At 43.2% G+C, this 22,656-nt stretch overlaps 1 protein-coding gene across 3 annotated transcripts in view; it reads right to left on the reverse strand.

Moving 5' to 3' along the window:
* Positions 1 to 585: 585 nt before the first annotated feature.
* Positions 586 to 22,656, reverse strand: part of prd1 (pruning defect 1) — a 145,249-nt gene continuing 123,178 nt past the window's right edge. For all 3 annotated transcript variants that reach the window (XM_068358854.1, XM_068358855.1, XM_068358853.1), the window contains 2 exons: positions 9,091 to 9,210; positions 586 to 1,773 (listed from right to left, as the gene is read on the reverse strand). In XM_068358854.1, coding sequence (XP_068214955.1) covers positions 1,675 to 1,773; positions 9,091 to 9,210 — 219 coding nt within the window. In that variant the 3' untranslated portion in view covers positions 586 to 1,674. The remainder of the gene's footprint in view (positions 1,774 to 9,090; positions 9,211 to 22,656) is intronic.

A 22,656-nucleotide genomic window follows, 5' to 3' on the forward strand; every position in this document is an offset into this window, starting at 1 on the left:
ATGAAAGTTGTGACTGTGCCAGCGTTCTTTTTTATTTTGCTGATCGAGACCAGAAGGCCTCACTAAGTTCCACGATACTTTCACCAAAGGGATCCCCAAAGGTATCTTCGTTATATGCCTGGATGTTCTTTGTGTACTGCTCTTTTGTATGTTCGAGACCTGCAATGTAGTTCTTCTTGCCGCCTCTAGGGATGTTTCTTTGACACTTCAAAAACTAGTGATTAAAAATTCATTGTAGTACTTTGTAGTGCTGGCAAACTTAAGGAGGATTTTAATGTGCTAATAAAGTCAAATAGATAAATAATAGGGCAGTGAAAATGCAAAGTTAAAATTAAATAAATTTAATTTCTGGGACTGCAATAGAAGGTTTTCTTTACAGTGAAAAAAAATTTGAAAAAATACTTTACCTGAAAAGTACATCACCAACAAATAAGTCCATTAAAAGGAAAGGCAAGGACTAGAACAGAACACTGAATGTATTCAGCATACAATTGAATGATAGTTAATAACGTAAGTCAGCAGTAACTGAGCTTTGATTGAAAACTGGGAACGCATGGGTCAAATCACAAAATAAATGTACAAAAGTGATAACTTTTATTCAGATTTGTATTCTAAAGAATGACCTTTTTAAAAACTAATGTGTACAGTATATTATATATCACCAGCAATAACAGACATACATTACCTTCAATTCATCCACACTAGCATAAACATACTAAATGTACACTACAAAAGCAACTAATCCTTTTTATTACTGTATTTATCAATACAGTATATAATACAATAAAATAAATGCATCTGTCTAAAATAAACATGAGTATTTAACATCAGTAGTCCCTTAAAAGTTGTTTACATAATAAATAATCTTATGGCCCTAAAATAATAAGTAAAACTTAACCAATATCTGATTATAAAGAAAATAAATTGTTTCATCTGTACACTACAATCTATGTTTAAAGCTTAACAGTACCAATGAAATATAAAATTTTAAACTAAACAAATATTTGGACACCTTAACCACCTGACAGCAAGTATATTTCTAAGATGCTATCAGCAGTTCCACTGACCATATCTATAACCACACATGTATTTCATAATGTGTAAGCAGACTGTCAATACCATTCATATATATTCATTATCAATTTGCAATTTTTTTTTGCTAAATACTGCTTGGGACAAACTTACCATATATTTGATTTGAGGTGACGCCAGCAAAACAAATTCTACAGTATATATATATTTAAAGCTTGTTATATCTTTGACTAGAGGAAACCTCTCCTTCTCACTCTTGTGTGGTAATGCTCATCACAATGAACGATACAGTCTTAAATGAAATGATCAGATGGATCAACACAAAAAATGACATACATTGACCCTATACTGCATAAAAACTAGTCTACACCTGTCATAAATATGTATATACTTTACAATACTTTTATACCATTGCTTTCATGTCATTACTCATGGAAACATGCAAATATCTTAATGTATGGCTAACCTGTTGTGCTACATGACTAAGCTAATCTATACTAGCCTACAATATCAATATAACCAGTAGTTGTTAATGATTTTCAGATCTAAAGTCATCGTGAAGTTTCCAATAACTATCCTTTTTAAGACCAAACACTTCCAATAATCCACATTTAATCTTACTGTATAGTTGAATGAATGCTCTTACGGATGAGGTGACCATCCATTGCTGGCAATCTGAGATCCTTCTAGAAGGAATTGTTGTACTCCTGGATCATCAACTGTGTGTAGAGGAAACTCCTCCTGCAAAGACATAGTTCCTTTCAAAATTTGTAAAGTAGCCCTCAGCTTGTCAAATCTGATCTTCAAATAGAGTAGAAAAAATATAGCATAACCTCTATTTGAATATTAAAGTGATATCCCAAAGGAACAACATTTTCGTCTAAATCAGCTCAAGCTAACAGATATATGCATATCATTCAATAGATTTTTTTTCCACAAATTACATAAATTCTAAAACTACAAATGAAAAATACATCATAATGAATGTACTGTAGTTAGGTAGAAAAATTCCTATACATAATATTGAATATTTCTGGCCTTAATTTTCTTAAAAATTAATTTTGGGTGTTCTCAGAATTATTACATATCTTAGAGCTAATACTGGTGAGATTGGTTAAGTGTAAATGTGACTAATTGAAAAGACAACATATCTACACCAGGCCTTGAAAATTCACTTCACAGTACTGTATCAGTCTCTTGAATATGGCTCCTCTAAAAGAACTCTTGAAGCAATCATTCTCATATAACTAATACTGTACAGTTATGGGGCTTGATAGAAAAGATTAAAAGAATAAAGTAGAATAGTACATACAGTTATGTTAGAGGGAAGAACGGGATGATACGGTTGGTTATACTGTACTGGTGAATTTTGAAACCCTTGTGTAATATTTATCATTTATGTTCAATAGTTGATATACAATTGTCAAGTGTTCCCTACGATATGTTAAATGACTCTTGATACACTATTGTTTATCTGTCAGTATGTTAAGAATTTATTTTATTTTTTTATGGAAGGTCATTTAGCACTGAGTTGTAACTGGGTGTAACAAAGAAGTAAATGTTAGGAGGTTGAACGTAAAGATGGAATTTTGATATGCTCTTAAGTATGATTGGAAAATAAATTGCCCAAAACAAATATCTAGTTGCAGAGAATGGACCTTGAACAGACAGACAGAGGAATCTCTTAGTCCATCAATGGTAAAAGGCACACACTGCCACATATGATAACGTTGGAAAACTTCAGCTAGTAATTATAGTAATTATGCTCCATCAATAGACAGTTATTCGATATCGAGGTGTGACAGTCATTCTAGTATATGTGCAGTCTCATTCCATTCCTGAAAGTGTATGCTGCCATTGGAGTACAGAAAATAATTTTTTGAAAATGCTTCCACAAAAGTCTTTGTAGTTTGCTATGCACAGATGTGACAAAGCCCTCTTTGCGAGGTGAAGAGTAGCAAGAAATATTCACCCTCTTTACGAGCAGAAGTGTAGCAGGAAATACATCTATAAAGGTACAGTATTACAATCCAGATGTGTGGTAAATGTTTGGAATATATTTTAAAGATAAAATGCTATTATTCTTAGAAAAAACAAAAATATCTCTGATATCGTCTTGTGTTTGTTAATCCACAGGTCATGTTTTGGTGACCAGAATATTGCTGCGAGATGCTGGGTAATGGTTCTTACAATATTGACAACTTCAAATAGAGAGACTGATGTATTCTGGTTATAGTCTTTCAGCCAACATACTGATAGTTCGGCATTCCACAGCACTTCTGTATGCAAATTTGGTACGTTCTACGGTAGTTCCTACTAATTTATCAAATTTATCGCTCATTAGGATGCTAGCAGGGGAGGGGCCTGAGGGGAGTGATAAATTAGGGGCGAGGTTAAAAGCCTTCCTCTTCAATACCTATGAAAAATAACAGGTGGGGACGTCGGGTATTTGTCTCGCAGCCATTTATAATTAAATCTTCTAAAAGCGGGCGGGACTTTCCTACCGTAGGCACTGTAAGTATGTGCCCTTTTAGTGTGCTGCTATCTCATGGTATAATATCCTGAATTGGATGGCATTAGTGGTGTTTCTGGAAAGGGCATCTGCGATGTTGCTGGAAGAGCCCTTCATACATCTGATGATTCAGGAGTACAGTACATGGCAACCGCCAACAATTGCCTTTTTTATGAAGCTGTAAATCAAAGGCTGATGGTACGTTTGTACCAAGAACTATTATCCTTCGAGCATATGCCAGAAATACCGAACAGCACAGTGGACCTGCCGATAGTTCTCTGTCGACAATGGAGTATTTCTATTTTGCTGAAAGATGCTAGTGGTCAGTGGCTGTTGTTTGTATCTTGCTCGAGTACTGCCCCCATTGCTGTGCTACTTGCATCAGTGGTCCAGTGTAAGGAAGCTCATGGAGACAGAGGAAATACTGTACTAGCATTGCAGCAGAGCTAAGGGGTTTTTTGGCTTCTTGAAATTCTGTTTCTAGCTTTCTCTGACCAACAAGTTTTGTTTTTTCAAGCAATCAAATAAGGGAGACGTGATTCAACAGTGATAATAATTGATCATGACAGCAAACTCTTGCTGTGCTTTAAATTAATATATCCTGGCCTTTGGGAAATTAGCAACAGCTTAGACCTTTGTCAGGATGAGTTTAACATCATATTTTACTCCTATTCTCACTCATCTTATCGGATAATAGACCCGCTTTCTCAAAGCTCAAGGACTTGCTTCACATTCTTGATGTGGTTCATAAATTAATTAGGGTTGAAAATCTCTCTCTCTCTTTTTTTTGGCAAATAGAAAGAAAGATAAGAAGAGCAGTACATTCAGCCCTCGTTAATTGCGGCTTTTTGATTCGCGGTTTTGGTTTTTCGCGCATTAGAACAACGTGCCACTACCTATCTCTACACCCTGCTGGTCCTAGATCTCTCTGTACAGTGTATATCCAGAGAGAGAGAGAGAGAGAGAGAGAGACTCTCTCTGACTGACTGACTGACTGCTCACGCCTTCATTCAGTTAGTTCTTTATACAGTTAACTCTGATAGTCGTCTTTCCATCATAAGGCTCAAGAACTATAATATTCTAGAAGTTTTATTCCAGCGGAGACCAAATTGTGAAATGATCTTCCTGATCAGGGAGTTGAATCGATGAAAGTTCAAACACAGCGAATTTCTTTATGTTGTACAGCCTGACCCTCAATAGTTTTATGTTGAACAGACTAACACAAGCTTCTCTTCATAGTTTATATATGACAACAATTTTAATGTTATTTCCTTTCCTTGCTGGGCTATTTTTTCCTGTTGGGGTCCAACTAGCGTTGACGCTTAGCTAATAATAATCCCGTTTCTTAGGTCTGATTTGTAGCCATCTTGCAGTTCATGTAAAATTGTTAGTTTTCCCTTGCTACTTCAAGTTAGCAATTTTAATGGTTCAGTGCCATTTTCTTTATTCCAATTTTAATGCTGCTGCTCTTCATGGTAATATCTGACTGTACTGGAGAACAACTGACTTTTTGAGCTCAAGGGTTTAACGCTTAAACGTTTGACCTGTGTGTAGACATTGGGTTTCAGCTTTGCCCGGTGAACGAGTAAAGACAAATTATTTGAGGAATCAGCAGAAATTGTTCATTTCATACAAATGGAAAACTCCTCCATAATAGTGATAAACTAAGACAACAGCTTATTAGGTGAAAACTTGGTACATAAATGTACTTTAACAACAGAGGCAACTATACCTTCCTAATCATGTTCTAAATACTATTAACAAAAAAAGACTAAACAAAATCAAGAAATAAAGGTTAAGCTAAAGAGTTGTTATAAGAAAACAGGATAAGCTCTAGGGTATGAACATGTAAGGCTTTTCTTCTACACCCAACAGGACATCCTCTGTAACTTCCTGAGTTACCCTGTCTAGTGCATATGGAGGACTGGACCTCTGTCACCAAGAGTCCACAGCACAGAACGAAGGTGTAACCTACCATGTGGGACAAGACATTCTAAGGAAGACAGATGTCTGAGCAGCCTTTGCCTGTGCTTAGCTGTGAGGGATTCTCATGTCAAGAAGGATGTTGCTACCTTTTTCAACATTTGTAGCATGTCCTGTGATGGGAAAACTCAGCCTTGGACCTTGTCTATGCTCATCCCAAAGTAGAGAAAGTTCTGACATGGAGTAAGAACGGATTTCTTAGGATTTATCCGGATTCCCAGATCTTGAAAAAATTCAAATAGGAGATCCCAGTGGAGCCAATCGTCATGATATCAAAATACAGTAGTCTTATTCCCATTACGTGAGCCAAGGCTGAAACCAGCGTGAACACTTGAAGGGCTGTGGATAGTCCGAAACAGATTACTCAAAAATGAAACCTTCTCATGACTAGGACAAACCAAAGGTATTTCTTTTATTTCCTGTAGATTGGTATTTGGAAATTTAAGTCCTTCAGGTCTACGGACAGAGGACCGTTTGAGGTCCCAATCTTGAACTTTGTTTTCAGAACTAAGTCGTTCAGGTGGGACATGTCGATGACTGGTCTCCAACCTCCCGATAGCTTCTGTACAAGGGGAATAGGTTGCTGTAAAAACCCAGAAAAGTCACGACCTCCTTGACTGCTTTTATGACTATCATTCTCTTGACCTCCTCCCGAAGGAGGTCTCTGAAGGAGCTTCTAGAATACAAGAGGCTAATCAACGCTGGAGTGAAAGGAGGATGAGAGTTGGTGAACGAGAGGCAGTATGAGATGTGAAAGATCTCTCCTGTCCAAGGTTCTGCCCCGTGGACTTGCTACCTTGTCCATCGACTTGACAGACATCCCAGCATAGGTGGTGACATAGGGGAATTGCCACCTCCGTGGTACTCTTCTGCCCATCCTCGTCTGCCTTGATGTATGCGGAGAAAGGGCAGGCCCTGCTCAGTCAATGTCAGTCTGTCTCACTCTCTTAAGCGGCTGCCTTAGGAGTTAGTTGTAACGTTTAGCAGGTATTGTAGGAGGCTGCTTGAAGGTGGTAGCTCTCTTGAAGAAGGAAGCTCAACTCACCTTCTCCCACTTTCCACTACTGCATACACTTCGTCCGCATTTTGGTACCAATTGGTAGGCATACTGGTGTACCAAAAACTCAACTGCCCTTGCACCCGAAAACACAAGCTCATATTGTTTGAATATCTTATGATCCTCAAGATTCTCAGATACTGAAATATGAGAGCATTCTGGGTCCGTGGTCGATCCAAGAGGAACCTTGTAAAGCTGACATTGCTGCTGCCTACATGTTCATGGCCTCCAAGGCCAAGAAAATTGATGGAGGTTTTGAGAGCCTTTCTGCTGATCCCCCTGGGGTCAGGGTCTAAGGGAAGAGGGAAAAGATGGTCTCCCTTTACCATGTAGAATTTCCTGTTGAAAAACACAGGTGGAATAAGCTCCGAAAAGTGGGTCGCTCGCAGGGAGCCTTTAGTGGCAAACACATGCACTTCCAATTTCTAGATAGTCTTAGTTGGCTGAGTGCTGTCAGATCCATATCACCAGTGGCTACTGGTTGGTGGATGTCAGAACCTCTATAATTCCTCACTGGCCATTTCCAGCTTTCACCTGAATCTTACCCCTACTAAAGGACGAAGGTTTGTATTCACATTGAAATAATTACCATTTTAGGTTGCTTGAATACTTTTGCCAACATTTTCCTAAATCTTTCCAGATATCTGAAAATATCCGAGATAAAATCTAAATAAGTCATCGATCACGAGTGACGTACAGTACTGTAAAGAATCAAAACTTATTGCCTAAAAAAAGAGAAAAATATAAAATAAAAGAAAAAAATAAGACTAAATAAAATTATACAAGCAAAATTGAAGAATTAGTCATAAAAGCACTAGACTTGGTTAGAATTTTGCAACATTATTTAAACACTTGGGTGACAAATGTTTATCTATCTACCAAGGTACAGTACTTACCCTAATTTCGGGGGGTAGCCGACAAATTATTTTTTCAACAGAAGGGGAACTTTTTTTTCTCTTAGCACCTCCCAGCCTGACGAGGGATTCAGCCGAGTTTGGCTAGTACTCCTAGGGTGCCACAGCCCACCCTCCCCTGTTATCCCCCACAAATGAAGCTTCATATGCTGAATCCACCACTGCTGCTACCTCAGCAATCACCAAGGCAACCAGAGGTAGCAGCAGGGCCTATCAGAACTGGATCACAATTGCTTGCCTTTCATTTCTATTTTTAGCATGCTCTTCTGCCTCTCTTACATCTATCCTCCTATCACCTAGCTTTCTCCACTCCATCCATCCACCCAAACCTTGGCCTTCCTCTTGTTCATCTCTCATCAACTCTTGCATTCATCACCTTCTTCAGCAGACGGCCATTTCCCATTCTCACTACATGGGCAAATCATCTCAACACATTCATATATACTCTAGCAGCTAATTCATTTCTTACACCCATTCTCACACTCACTACTTCATTCCTACCAGCCACATTTGATTTATATCTCTCCATCACTTTCATTCCCCACAACTCTGATCCATACATCACAGTTGGTACAATCACTTCCTCATACAAAACTTTCTACATTCATTCCTGACCCTCTATTTTTTACCACTCCCCTTCACTGCCCCTAACATTACATTCTTCATTCACTCTCTAACGTACATCTGCTTTCACTCCAACATTTGCAGCAACAAAAGATTCTTAGTACTTTAACTGATCTACTTCCTCAAGTCACCCTGCATTCAACATGACTTTCAACCTAGCACCACCCTCCATTTTCGTGCATCTTATAATCTTACTCACATTAACTCTCGACTTCCTTCTCTCACACACCCTCCAAAATTTTGTCACTAATCAACCCAGCTTCTCCTCCAAATTTGCAATAAATACTGTATCATCCGCAAACAACAACTGATTCTCCTCATTCATGATCACTCATCAATCAATTTCAATCCTCAACCAAGCACACGAACATTCCCCTCTCCATCAACAAACAAATTGAACAATCATGGCAGCATCACACATCCCTGTCAGTCCCACTCTCCTTAGAAACCACTCACTCCATTCATTTCCTATCCTAACACACACTTTACTCCCTATGTATAAACTCTACTCTGCTTACATACTTCTTTTGTTACAACTAATTTTCCTTCCACCAAAAAATTATCAGACATACCGTTAGCCATACCCCTAAATACGTGCACATCTTTCAATCTTCCAAACATTCTTTTAGTTATCAACACATATTCCATTAACGCCCTTTCTACCACTCTTCTATTTGCCACTCTTACCCATGTATACTTGTTTTTATCTTCTTTTTGAAAAAGCTAGAACTCATCACCATCTCTTGCTCAACACACATATCTACCAGTCTCTCACCACTCTCATTTTCACCTGGTATGCCATACTTCCCAATGACACCTTCTACCTCTCCAGCACCTTTAGCAAACAATAATAATAATAATAATAATACATTACATTGAATTTTTACTGATTAATTTCAATCTTTAACAAGATTCTTCTTAAGGGAAATATTATATGCCATAAAACCACAATATCAACACTACAGTACCTGAGAAATGCTATTCCATGTTCTTGCAAGAGTTGTAATGAAACTCTGCAGCTGGCCCCCTGACCTGAAGTAAAGAGCCCAGTCACCGGAAATCTCCCCAGCTTCACTGCATTCAAACTCCTGCAAAACACGTTTCTTGTAACTTAAATCATAATATAGCAAATGCAAACATCAATGTGTTCATTTTCAGTCTTAGTGAAAAACTCTTCTTCCTATGGCTTTACTTTCATGTAAAAACAAAATTGCCCACTGCATTCAGCAGTAAAAAAATATATAAGCACAGATTTTCTGGAATTAAATGGTTTGGGACATCTAAATCTGGGCACAATTATGAAAAAAAAAAAAATTAAATAACCTGATTAGTAGTTTTTTTTATATCAAACACGTATTTTAGTTTGCCAGACATTTAAATTATCGCTGCATCAGGGTATTCCCTTAATCCTTTAAAAATGTCCTGCTACCACAAAATATCACTTGTCAATTCCAAATAAAATCAAGTCTTTTCTGCATTAGGGCACAACTAAGCATAAAGAAAGTTTTTGGGATGCATATATCTGAACTGATCGGGATCTTGATGGTTATGGCTGCCCTGTTCAAGTGCCAACGTTTCTTTTTACCTGTGTCAAAGAATAACCAATATGCTAGTTTGGAACTCACAAAAAGTCTGTTACAGGTCAGCGTGGGCATAGGTGTCACTAAATCCTCTCCCGAATGGTTCTTTAGGAGCTATCGGGAGGAGCAACCAATCATGATCAGGCACAGCCACGCAGGTGTAATGGACCCTTGGGAAAAGATGACTCAAGGGCAGACAAGTCTTCCTCATAGGCCCAGAGTGTGTAGCAAAGGAGCAGGTGCCAAGTATGTGTGCCGAACAGAGTATCATTTTTCTGAGGGCATTTTCTTGGTAACATCACATAATGATACTTAAGGGTGTCCTTGTAAACTTGAGAGAATCTAGTCTGTGTAAAGCCATCCCCTCGGGTATAATTTGTTTATGAAAGCCTCCTCTATTCATGTTTTCCTAAATTGATTGAACCCCAATATGACCCGATCTGTGGTCTTGAATGATCATAATTGATGCAAGGCAATAACCCAAATAGGTTCCAGCACTAAAGTCTCGTACGCCTTAAATTCTCAAAATCAAATAAAAAAGGTAATGCAATATAAAAAAAAAAAAAAACTAGCACAACAAAATAAAAATAGCCATCATTTTTATGAACCTTCCCTGATATTCATATTGCTTCTTCTCCAGAAGCTGTTTATCAATATTCATCCCTAAAATTTAAATAGTAAGTAAAGCGCAAGAAGGGCCTGGGCCTCTTTTGTTATTTCAGTTTCTCTGTTAACATCAGATCAACTTAATGTAGACTTTTAGATTGTGTTAAGTTTTATTGCATGGCAAGTTATCTTCCTCAGGATCTGTTAGTAATTACTACACAGGGATAGTACTGTGATTTAAATTACTATTGTGAAGAATGTGATTGTTTCACTGTTCCTCATAGTGAAAGTATTTTTCAAGTTTGAGTGCTAATGGAACTAACGTATAGTTCAGAGAGAAATCCAAAGATGACTAGACTAATTGTTTATGGTAAGGATGATGATGAATGTGACACACTGCACCATTCTCTGATACGGACTTAACCAGACAAGTTTAGACAGTGATGGGCTTCAAAGCTCTCAGTTGTTTAACTTCCTTGTTTGATCTCAGAACACCACAGAGTTAATTCTTATCTTAACTGCCAGGTTGCTAACCATGCCCTGATTTTTCATGTCAGGTGCAGTGGTATTAGTGTTCCATTCAGTAAGGGTTCTGAATGTTCACTGCACCTTCTAAGAGTCTAAATCCTCTCGCACAGCCTCAAATACTTCAATTGCTTTAGAGTCTTCTGCTGCCAAACTTGCATTTCCACATTCATAGTCTTTACTTTAGACACCCAGATTGTGAGGCATAAGCTCGAATTTGTAGTATGGATCCTTATATCCCTCTACAGTATTTGCTGCAGTAAGGGCTCTTAAGCAGCCTTGGTTTTCTTATATAGAGGCATTTCCTATTGTACAATTAATTCTTCTGGCTCAATATTGTTGGTGATGTTTCAGCTAAAGTTAATCGGTTGCATCTTTTCTAATGGTAGTATGTTTCATTTGCTTACAAGCTTGGCAACTAGCTCATCATCATTACTGAAATGAGTCTTACTATGAAGAAAAGCTAAGAAAAAAAGTAGGATTTCTTCTACATGTATTCAGTGAAAGAAATAGAGAAAAGAAAAATAAATTTTATATCAAACAGGGAGAGCAATACACAAAACTAAACCTTGAACCTAAATTTGAGCAAATGCGCAATAGCTCCTGTACCAGTTGCTCACAACTGTGCCAGAGTATACCCTCCAGCAAGAGAAATCTAACCCAAGACAATGGAAGAGGCTATAGCATTACCCAAGACTAGAGAACAATTGTTTTAGTGTTAAGAGTCCTCCTAGAAAAGCTGCTTACAATAATTAAAGTCTCTCTTCAAAGAAATACAGTCCTGTCAGTTTATAAACTTGGCTCAAGGCTTGAGCGATAGCCTTTTACCGCAGTGACTGAAAGGGCCTTCTTGTTCCTCGGGAACACAAAAAAGTCTGCAATCAGGAGAATAGTGGCTTTGAGAGGAGCACCATTCCCTGTATGACACCAGTCATGGAAGCTTTTCCATTTTACCTGGTACGCTACTGCAGAAGACTTAAGGAGATATCCGGAAGGTTGCTTCGCAGCTGGTCTTGAAAAGCCCTTCTTTCGGAGATGCTGGGTAGTCTCCAACCATGAAGGGTCAGGCAATGAATTGCATCATGGAATTTTCTTATGCGGGGTTGGTGTAGTAGGTTTGACCATTCTGGTAGTTTTCATGGTACCTTTGCAAGAATTTTCAGCAGGTCTGAATACCACTCTGCTGCTGGTCACTTTGGGGCCACTAGCATTACTCTGACTCCCTTGAATGTTCTGACTCTGACTCATCAGACAGAACGGTGGAAAAGCATAAAAGTCTTGACAGTCACACAGGTGTTGAAATGCATCTTCCTTCACTGCATCTTGGTCTGGGACTGGGGACCAATACACCGGGAGTTTGTGATTTAGGTGGGTGACGAACATGGCCAGATAAGGGGAACCCCACAAAGTCACAAGTCTTTTCACCCCTATTATTATTATTACTTGCTAAGCTACAATCCTAGTTAGAAAGCAGATGTTATAAGCCTAGGGGAGCCAATAAGGAAAATAGCCTAGTGAGGAAAGGAAACAAGGAAAAATGAAATATTTTAAGAGCAGTAACAACATTAAGATAAATATTTCCTATATAAACTTTAAAATCTTTTAAAAAACAAGAGGAAGAGAAATTAGATTGAATAGTGTGCCCAAATGTACCCCCAAGCAAGAGAACTCTAATCCAAGACAGTGGAAGGCCATGGTACAGAGGCTATGGCACTTCCCAAGACTAGAGACAAGGGTTTGATTTTGGAGTGTCGTCCTCCTAGAAGAGCTGCTTGCCATAACTAAAGTCTCTCTTCTACCCTTCCCAAGAGGAAAGTAGCCTCTCAGCAATTAACTCCATGGGTAAACAAGAACTGTTTGGCAATCTCAGTGTTGTCAGGTGTATGAGGACAGAGGAGAATCTGTAAAGAAGAGGCCAGACTATTTGGTGTATGTGTAGTTAAAGGGAAATTGAATCATAACCAGAGAGAAGTACTCAGATAGTCTGCAATGATGTTCTTCCCGCGGATAAACCTTGCCGAGAGAGATCCCCTGGGACTGTGTCCACTTGATTATCTCTACTGCTAGATTGCATAGCAGCAGAGACTACGCCTCCTTGTTTGGAGATGTAGGTCACTACTGTGGAGTTGTCACTCAACACCACAGAGTGCCCTTTCAGAGTCTTTGCATAGTGGAGTAACATTAGTTGTACTGCTTTTATTTCCAGGAAGTTTATGTGGAAGGTCTTGTCCTCTTATGACCATAGGCCTAAGATTGCTTCTTCCTGAGCTGAGCATCCCATCCCTGGCAAGATGCATCTGTGAACAGCATGAGCTGTGGCGTAAGAACCTGAAGGAGGATTCCCAGTAACAGGTTCTCCTCGTCCATCCACCACAGGAGGTCCTTTATTATCTCCTGAGGTACTTGCAGAAGGGTGGTCTGAAGCTTATGACCACTAAGCGCAGATATGACCTCCCCAGAGGAACAAGTTTCTCTAACAAGGAGAGATGACCTAGCACCTTCTGCCAAGTCAGAGCAGGAAGGATGTTCCCTTTCAGAAGGGTTGTTGCCAATATCCTGAACCTTGCTATTCTGTCTGCTGAAGGAAAGGCTTTGGCTTGAACTGAGTCTATATCTATGTCCATGCCTAGATACTTGATGAACTGCTTGGGAACAAGGCTGAACTTTGCAGGTTCAATTAGATGCCTAACTCCTTGCATAGATCCAGCAATAGGTCTGTGTTTCAGTAGTTTGTCTCGTAAGGGAAACCTTAGGTACTTCCTAGATGCACAAGATGGATGGGGACCTTAAAATATGCATCATTCAGGTCTATGGTCAGATGGTAGTTGTTCTTCTTGATGGCCTGGAGAACGGAGGTTCGGGTCTCCATCTTGAACCTTGTCCGTAAAATAGAGGTTTGAGAGGGAGAGGTCTAAGACAGGTCTCCAACCTCCCGTCAGCCTTTCTACCAGGAATAGATTGCTGAGGAAGCCTGGAGAGTTTTTTGAGACTTCCTTCACTGCTTCTTTATCAACTTGGAGACTTATTCTGACAAGAGTAGGTCTTTTGCTAATCCTTTTGAATAGTATTGTTGTATGGTCAGATTCCTGATCAGAGGCGGCTGACAGTCTAGGAAGGGGATCCGGTATCCTGAATGAAGGATTTTTACTCTCCAAGGTTCAGCCCCTAAGTCCCGCGACCTTTTCCAAGAGCATTGTGGGCATCCCTCTACTGGTGGTAGGCTGGGGGCATGCCCTACCTAGCGTGAACTTCTACTACCTCGCCCTTTTCGACTGGAGGGATTTCGTATCCAACTAAAGGGTTCTCCCTCCCAGGTTGGTCTGCATCCGTTGGAGGGAGAGGTCATCTCTGTTGGGGGTAGGGGCTGACCTAAAAGGTGAGTTCTTGGGTTGTCTCTAAGGAGTGGGCAATGTCGGTGCAGCTTATCTGCTTAAAATAGGACTTTGTCCCAACCCTTCGCCACATCTGAGAATGGACAAAGGGAGGGGGAGTTGACTAGGTCCGAATTCCTTGGGGTCAAAGCGTATCTAAGGGACAACTGTATAAAGCATCCGGCTAAGACACCGTCGCGCCTCTTGAGAACGCAATTTCCCCAAACGAAGACATTCTGATGAAGGAAGAACTCTGTGGCTTTACCACCAGATCTAGATAGTTTCTTGAACTGTTCATACTGTACACATGTTCACTCTTAAGGTCCTGTGAAACTGCAAAGCAAAAGCACGCTCAAACCAATGGTCTATCCACAAGCATGTTTGTATTGCTGACAAAGCTGCTATCTCCATGTTAGCTAGTTCAGGCCTTGAAATTATTGTGGGGAGATTAGGTAATTTTTCCGTAGGTACTGATGGGACTAGATTAGCCACATCAGCCTCAATGGGAAGAGGACTTTCAAAGGCACCATAGTGAACATAAAAACATTTCTGGCGTGACAGCGTTAACGGAGGAAGTTTTGAAGATCTACTTGCCTTTCTGCTACGCGGACTTGAGTATTCAGAAACTCTAGCTTGTCCTTCGTCAGATTTGAAAGACCCATGTCAAACCAGAGTCTACGGATTTAAGACTGCAGAAAGGTTGCTTCAATAGTGCACTGTCTGTTAGCAGTGTGCGCTAGGGAGGGTCATCGAAACCCCTAAAATGGCAGGTGAGGCTCATAAGCTTCATCAAGTGCGAGCTTCAGAGCTAGCAACTGGGACCTCAAGGAGGGTATATCAGCCAAGCTTGTGCTCGCGAGTGCAATGAGGCTCTCCGGAGTCATCAATAGTAATAATGTCTAGATTAGGTCATTCCATTTTAAAGGTAGTAGAGCTCTTAACTCTCCCTTGAGTCATTCCTATTGTAATGAGAAAAGGAGACGGAAAAGAAGTGGGAGAAATGTAGTTCACTCCTGTCGTAAGAATGTTCGCCTCTATCACCTGACCGTGAGGTGGAGGTATTGAAGTCTCTCTTAGAGCTAGATTTATAAGGAGAAAGAATTCTCAGCTCTGCCATTTAGAACGCCTACGGCGAGAAACACATCTACATCTGCCGCTACTTCTTTCATCTGTGTCATATGGGGGAGTGATCCTTGGGAAGGGGGGAAACTTTCTGCACTCCTTATCCATATTCTGTACCTGCAAAGAATTTTCTGAAAAAAAGACATTCCGTGGAAAGTGCATTATCATCATCATGAATGTCAGACTGAGCGCTAGTACTGTAGGTCAGTAAGTTGATATCGGCGTAAGACAGGGTTCTTATTAGCGTAGGATACGGTTTTATCATGCTCCTTCCTAGCCGAAAGTTTATATAACTCCGGGGGAATTATGAAACGACGGGGGGAACTTTTACCACGACCTCTACAACTTGGTGGTCGTATAATCACATTAATTCTAGCAACAGTATGACGCATAGGAATACCCTCACGCATCAAAATGGCGACACGTATAGTGAAGTCATGATGCTTAGGGGTGACAACTTGCTTAGAACTGCCTGCTCAAGCTGCAGAGGGGTAGGTTCACACGCATGCAGAAAAGGCGTCATCACATTCAGACACAGCGACCCGTTCATAATTGTTAATCTGAACATTCGGCCGAGCTGTATTCTTAGCTGAAATTCTTGGTAAAGGAGGATTTGTTACACTAAACTTCACAGCATTATTAGGCTTAGAAGGAGAGGCCTGTTTTGAGCATATAGCCATTGCCAAATGTTGTGGGGGTGATACAGTCGAAGCGGTCCGACCACCCGCATAAAGAGATGACAAATCTTTTAATTTGCCCCGTGAACTCTTTTGAGGAGACCTCTGCCAAGGACTCCTGGCATAAGACAGGTCTTGCTTATTTTTTTCGAGCTGGAGATTGGTAATAAGGGTCTTTCAATACAGCAGACTGACTACAGAGGGAAATGACAGGCTCTACTTCAAGTTTCTGCTGGGAACGAGGAGATATTTTCAGTTTGATGGGAGACACTTCTATAGTGGGAAACATCTTATCTGCATGATCTGATATATGTAAATCTCCTCTCAACGCACTAGTAGGGGGGGAAAGGAGATCTAGACATTACAGAATAATCAGGGACCTATGCATCTATAGGATCAGACTTAGGGGGGCACAGCAGCCGTAGCCATGAGATCCGCAATAAGAACATTATTAACACTGGGTGATGTTGACAAGATTACAGCAGTTGTGCTCCATGACTGAAACCTCAGAGGGTTCCTGACACGAAGAACTTGGAGGGGAGATAACATGCGCAGCTGAACCCAATTTACCCTTCTTTCTCATTGCTAACAGAAGGCGAAGGAGGGGAATGATCTCTTTAAGATCATTTCTTACAGTAAGAACGATATCTCTCCCACTGGGAGGATGACCACTCCCTACAATACTTGCATGGTGATTCCACAGAACATCTTTTACCTCTACATGAAGGACAAATTGGGAGTAAATCCATTTCTACCCGGCTCATAAATGTATCACAGGGGCAACCATCTCGGCCAGGGCAGAAACACATCAAATTCGACGTAATGTCAAAAGGCACACGCTCATAACTCACAAATAATAAAAGTACATAAGTGACAAAGTGTCAAAGACATAATCACTATAAGGGTATCAAGTAGGCAATGTGGTTGTCTAATTGCAGAAGAGAAAGAATGCAAGTCTGACCTTCCCGGCTAGAAGCGTTGTGGGTAAGCACTTTGAACGAGCAAAGTGCATCATATAGCAGTTCCCTAGCAACGCAGCATGATGTCTGGCTATAGAAAATGAAACTAGAAGTAACCACATATGAATTACTCTGAAGTTCGTATCCACGTTGGAATAAATAAACATTTTAAACATAACCCTAATTAATTTAAGTAATTTTACTATAAATCAAGTTGATTAAAGACTGACTACCGTAACTGCATTACATACAGCATAAGAAATCAGCAGACAAATATGGTACATGCACACAGTTTTAATATTCTATCATCCCAGTTAAGAATTTCATTGAATTATTAAATTTTCATACAATATTTTTTAAATTATTATATTATTTAGTAAAAAAATATGTTTATAAGTGTGGTAGAGGTATAATGGTAAAATGTGACCTCTCAAAGTCTGGCAAATACAAAAATCTGGCAAAGCCTTGAAACCACATGCCATATAATCAGTCTACCTATATTCTACAAAAATGACAAATTCGAAGATAATTTGTATTTTTCCTAACCATACAAACCTTAGCTATTTACAGAGGGTTTACCTTTTAGCGCAGCTGAAATGACGAGCCAATAGTTTTAACGAGGGTTAATTACCCCCGCGCTAGTTAGTGGGGGGTGGGGAAGGGTAGCTTGCTACCCCTCCCCCCTCCACACACCGGTGACTTGCTTCACTTCACTTAGAGGTAGGACTTGACTTGGGGGTCAGGGATGGCGGGCACATATGTGTAAATAGCTAAGGTTTGTATGGTTAGGAAAAATTCAAATTATCTTCGAATTTGTCATTTGTTCCGTAACCGAAATACAAACCACGCTATTTACAGAGGGTGACTTACCCCTTAGGAAGGGTGGAAAGTCCCCAGCCTTACTGACTTCGGCTTGCCCGGGGGCTCGATCCCTCAGTGAGCAGCACTAGAGAGAGGGAGCCCCTGTACCTCACAAGTTCCTAGCATCGCTAGGAACGAGTGGCCTACATAAGCAGTGTGAGGAGGAGAGTGTGACTCGTCCTATGAAGTTGACCTTGAGACCTTCAGATAGGAATTCTAGGATAGGACGTTCCCCATACCACCTCGTCAGGGTATGGGAGACGCAACAGTATTAAGCTTAATACTAGGAGCACAAAGAAGCATGGGTTACCTGCAGAGGTCGAGGTCAGCTATGCGAGGACCAGGATGCTGCTTCCCCAAGAGAGGGGAGAATGAAGAAAGAAGTAAGGGTCAGACATACTCTTTCATTCACGCAGACTAAGACTGGGTAACAACGCCCTCAACCTACTGCTACTTGTCCAAAAAGGAGCCTGAGGTTAGACCAGCTGTTGTGCAGCCACCACAGGGCCGATAGAAAACGTATCGAGGCTCCTGTGGGTCACGTCTTGCAGGTAGTGGGCTGTGAAGGTCGTTTGACGCTTCCAGACCCCAGCTTGAAGTACCTGCGTCACAGAGAAGTTTCTCTTGAAGGCCAGGGATGTAGCAATACCCCTGACATCGTGGGCCCGAGGGCGACGTGACGGAGGAGGGTCAGGATTCAGGGCATGGTGGATAACCCTTCGAATCCAAGCTGAGATGGTGTTCCTGGTGACCCTCCTCTTTGTCCTGCCTGTGCTCACAAACAAAGCTCGCACATGAGGACGGACTGCAGTCGTTCTCTTCAAGTAGTGCCCCAGACACCTCACTGGACATAGTAGCAGCTGGTCTGGGTCGTTTGTTACAGAACGGAGACTCGCGATCCTGAAAGAGTCAAACCGAGGATCCGGCACTCCAGGATTCTGAGTCTTGGCCACAAACTCAGGGACGAACCTGAACGTTACCTCCCCCCATCCCCTTGAATGGGCGATGTCGTACGAGAGACCATGAAGTTCACTAACTCGCTTGGCCGAAGCCAAGGCGAGTAGGAAAGCCGTCTTCCAAGACAGGTGGCGATCAGAGGCCTGGCGTAATGGCTCGAAGGGAGGTCTCTTAAGAGACCTGAGGACTCGAACCACGTTCCAAGGAGGGGGTCTCACTTCCGACTGGGGCAGCTAAGCTCATAGCTACGTATGAGTAAAGAGAGTTCTAGCGATGAAGAAATATCCACGCCCTTCAATCTGAAGGCCAAGCTTAAGGCTGAGCGATAGCCTTTCACTGCCGAGACAGAAAGGCGCATTTCTTCTCGCAGATACACGAGGAAGTCCGCTATTGCTGGAATAGTGGCATCGAGTGGAGAGATACCCCTTCCACGACACCAACCACAAAAGACTCTCCACTTTGCTTGGTAGACTCCCTCAGAGGACCTTCGCAGGTGCCGAGACATTCTCTCCGCAACCTGTTGCGAAAAGCCTCTCTCCGCGAGGAGACGCTGGATAGTCTCCAGGCGTGAAGCCGAAGCGAGGCTACGGCCCTGTGAGGGACGCCGGAGTGGGGTTGTCTGAGAAGCTCGTGTCGTGGAGGAAGCTCCCTTGGGAGTTCCGTCAGGAGTTGCAGAAGGTCCGGAAACCATTCCGCGTGATGCCATAGCGGAGCTACCAGAGTCATGGAACAGTTGACCGATAGTCTGGTCCTGTTGAGCACCCTTCTCATCAGACAGAATGGTGGGAAGGCGTACACGTCGATGTTGTCCCACCGTTGCTGGAAAGCATCTTGCCAGAGTGCCTTGGGGTCCGGGACTGGTGAGCAGTACAGGGGCAGCTTGAAGTTCAAGGCTGTCGCGAACAAGTCCACAGTCGGGGAACCCCACAAAGTCAGGACTTTGTTGGCTATCTGAGGATCCAAAGACCACTCGGTACTCACTATCTGCGAAGCCCTGCTCAGACTGTCGGCGAGCACATTCCTCTTGCCAGGAATGAAGCGAGCTGATAGTGTTATCGAGTGGGTTTCGGTCCACCTCAGAGTCTCTACTGCAAGATGGGATAGCTGTTGCGAAAAAGTGCCTCCCTGCTTGTTGATATAAGCCACTACCGTGGTGTTGTCGCTCATCACCACCACGGAGTGACCCGCCAGGGACCGTTGGAACTGCTGAAGAGCCAGAAAGATGGCCTTCAATTCTAGCAGGTTGATGTGTAGGCACTTTTCTGATTCTGACCAAAGGCCTGAAGCCCTCTGGTTCAGAACGTGCGCCCCCAACCCTTCTTTTGACGCGTCCGAAAACAGAGTCAATTCCGGGGGGAGGACGAGAAGACTCAGTCCCTTCCGTAGGTTCTCGTCGGCCAGCCACCACCGCAAGTCCGTCTGTTCCAGAGACCCCATTGGGATCCGAATGTCCGGGGAATCGGATCCTTGATTCCACCGGGACTTGAGCCGCCATTGAAGGGATCTCATCCTGAGGCGGCTGTTTGGAACCAGACGGGCCAGAGAGGATAGGTGGCCTAAGAGACGCAACCACGATTGGGCGGGGAGTTCTTTTCGCCTGAGGAAGGGTTCCGCCACCCTCCTCAGCCTTGCTATCCGGTCGTCTGATGGAAAGGCTTTGTGGAGATTGGTGTCTATTAGCATGCCTAGATAAACCAGTCGTTGGGACGGCTGCAGAGAGGACTTCTCAAGGTTTACCACGATCCCCAGATCCTGGCAAAGATCCAGAAGCCTGTCTCGGTGCCGAAGAAGGGTCGACTCCGAGTCTGCTAGGATCAGCCAATCGTCCAGGTAACGAAGGAGACGAATGCCGTTCCTGTGCGCCCAAGATGAAATCAGGGTGAACACTCTGGTGAACACCTGAGGAGCTGTGGAGAGTGAACACTCTGGTGAACACCTGAGGAGCTGTGGAGAGACCGAAACACAGCACCTTGAACTGGTAGATCTTGTTGTCTAGGCAGAATCTCAGGTACATCCTGGAAGACGGATGGATTGGGATCTGGAAGTACGCGTCCTTTAGATCCAGTGTACACATGAAGTCTTGTGGTCTCACCGCAAGTCTGACCGTGTCTGCTGTCTCCATGCTGAACCGGGTTTGTTTGACAAACCTGTTCAGAGCTGAGAGATTGATGATGGGTCTCCAGCCTCCAGTAGCCTTCTCTACCAGAAAGAGTCGACTGAAGAAGCCTGGGGAGCCGTCCACGACCTCCTGGAGAGCACCCTTCTCGAGCATGGTCTCGACTTCGGCCTGAAGGGCCAGCCCCTTTGCCGATCCCGTGGCATAGGAGCTCAACGACACTGGATTCGCTGTCAGGGGAGGTTGAGATGTTGTGAACGGGACGCGATAACCTTGGCCGATCACAGAGACCGTACAAGCATCGGCCCCGTGTTGCTGCCACCTGCGGACGCAACGCTGAAGGCATCCCCCCACAGGTGGACATGCAGGGGGACTGCCACCCCTGGAGGACTTACCGCCCCTCTTGACCTTGGCTGGAAAGGGCTGGGGCTTAGACACCACTTTCTTAGCTGCCGGTGCCTGTTTGGGAGCCTTACGAGGCTGTTGCTGCTGTTGTGGCGGGGCTGGAGGCTTATAGGGCTGAGTTGTAAGGGCCCTGTGGAGGAGGGAGTCCGTGCTGGATTTCCTCCACCTCTCAGCCGTTCGCTCCATGTCTTGAGGCTCAAACAGGCTCTCCCCCAGAAGGGAAGCATGTCGGAGCCTACACACATCTACGGCGGGGACCTTCGGATGGAATCTCTCGGACACAGCATCGCGACGCTTCAACACCGAGTTGGCCCACAGGGTGGTAACCTGGTGCGCCAAAAACTCGATGGAGCGGGTGCCCGAGAGCAAGAAGGTCTCTAGGGCCTTCCTATTGGTCTCCTTGGACAAGTCCTCTGATCGCAATAGGATGCCCAGAGATCCTAGCCAGAAGTCCAGCCACGAAGTGGCCTGCATGGCACACTTAGCGACCTTCTCGTGGTTAAGGATCTCTGCCGCCGAGAACGACACCTGCCGGGCAGAGAGTTTCTCAAGGGGAACTCCCTTCGCCAGCTTCTCCACAGAGTGATGGAGAGGAAGAGCGAGGTTGTGCTCACCCAGGATCTCGAAATACCTCCTCTGCGGGAGGCGAGGAGGAGGGATGAGCTTGTTCCCGGCAGTGGAACGACTGGAGGAGGCAAGAAGTGCGAGCTGAGCGTTGGCCCTAGCCCTGGCACTCTTCAGCCCCCGAGACCAGGGCAGAGCTGCACTGGTCTTAGGGGCCTTCCGAACGTCAAACACTTCATCCAGAATCGTGTCTTTGCCTTCACAGGGGGCGATGACTGGATCCGTAAGCCTGTTAAGTTGCCTTATCAGGCTTAGGACCTGCCAGAAGGCATGTTCGGATTCTTGCTGTTCTCCTCCCTGCGGGCTGGCAGCTAAGTCTCCTGCCCCAGGAATCTCTTCCTGGGGTGATACGTGGACATTCCCCTGGGTAGTCGTGGGTTCCTGACGAATCCTTGCAGAGGATTTAGGGACGGTCTTGGAATCCTTGGATTCCCTCCTGGGAGGGATACAGGATCCCAACAACGAGGTTCGAGGTGCCCCTTCCTCACGAGACGATTCTCCTGCCTGAAGCGAAGTCTCCCCCCCTGGTGCCGAGGGGAAGACTACCGCCCCACTGGACTCACCTGAGGACGGAAAGGCCTCATCTACGGGAGAAGGAGAGAGTACTCGTGCAGGAGAAGGGACCTTCGCGACCGACCTCTTGGGAACCAACTTCGCCCTGGGGGAAGTCACCACGAAGTCCACTCCTCTCTTTCTCTTTAGCGTAGGAGAGACGGCCGTTGGTTTGTTAC

This window comes from Palaemon carinicauda, chromosome 35 (assembly GCF_036898095.1).
Source record: "Palaemon carinicauda isolate YSFRI2023 chromosome 35, ASM3689809v2, whole genome shotgun sequence".
Lineage (NCBI taxonomy): Eukaryota > Metazoa > Arthropoda > Malacostraca > Decapoda > Palaemonidae > Palaemon > Palaemon carinicauda.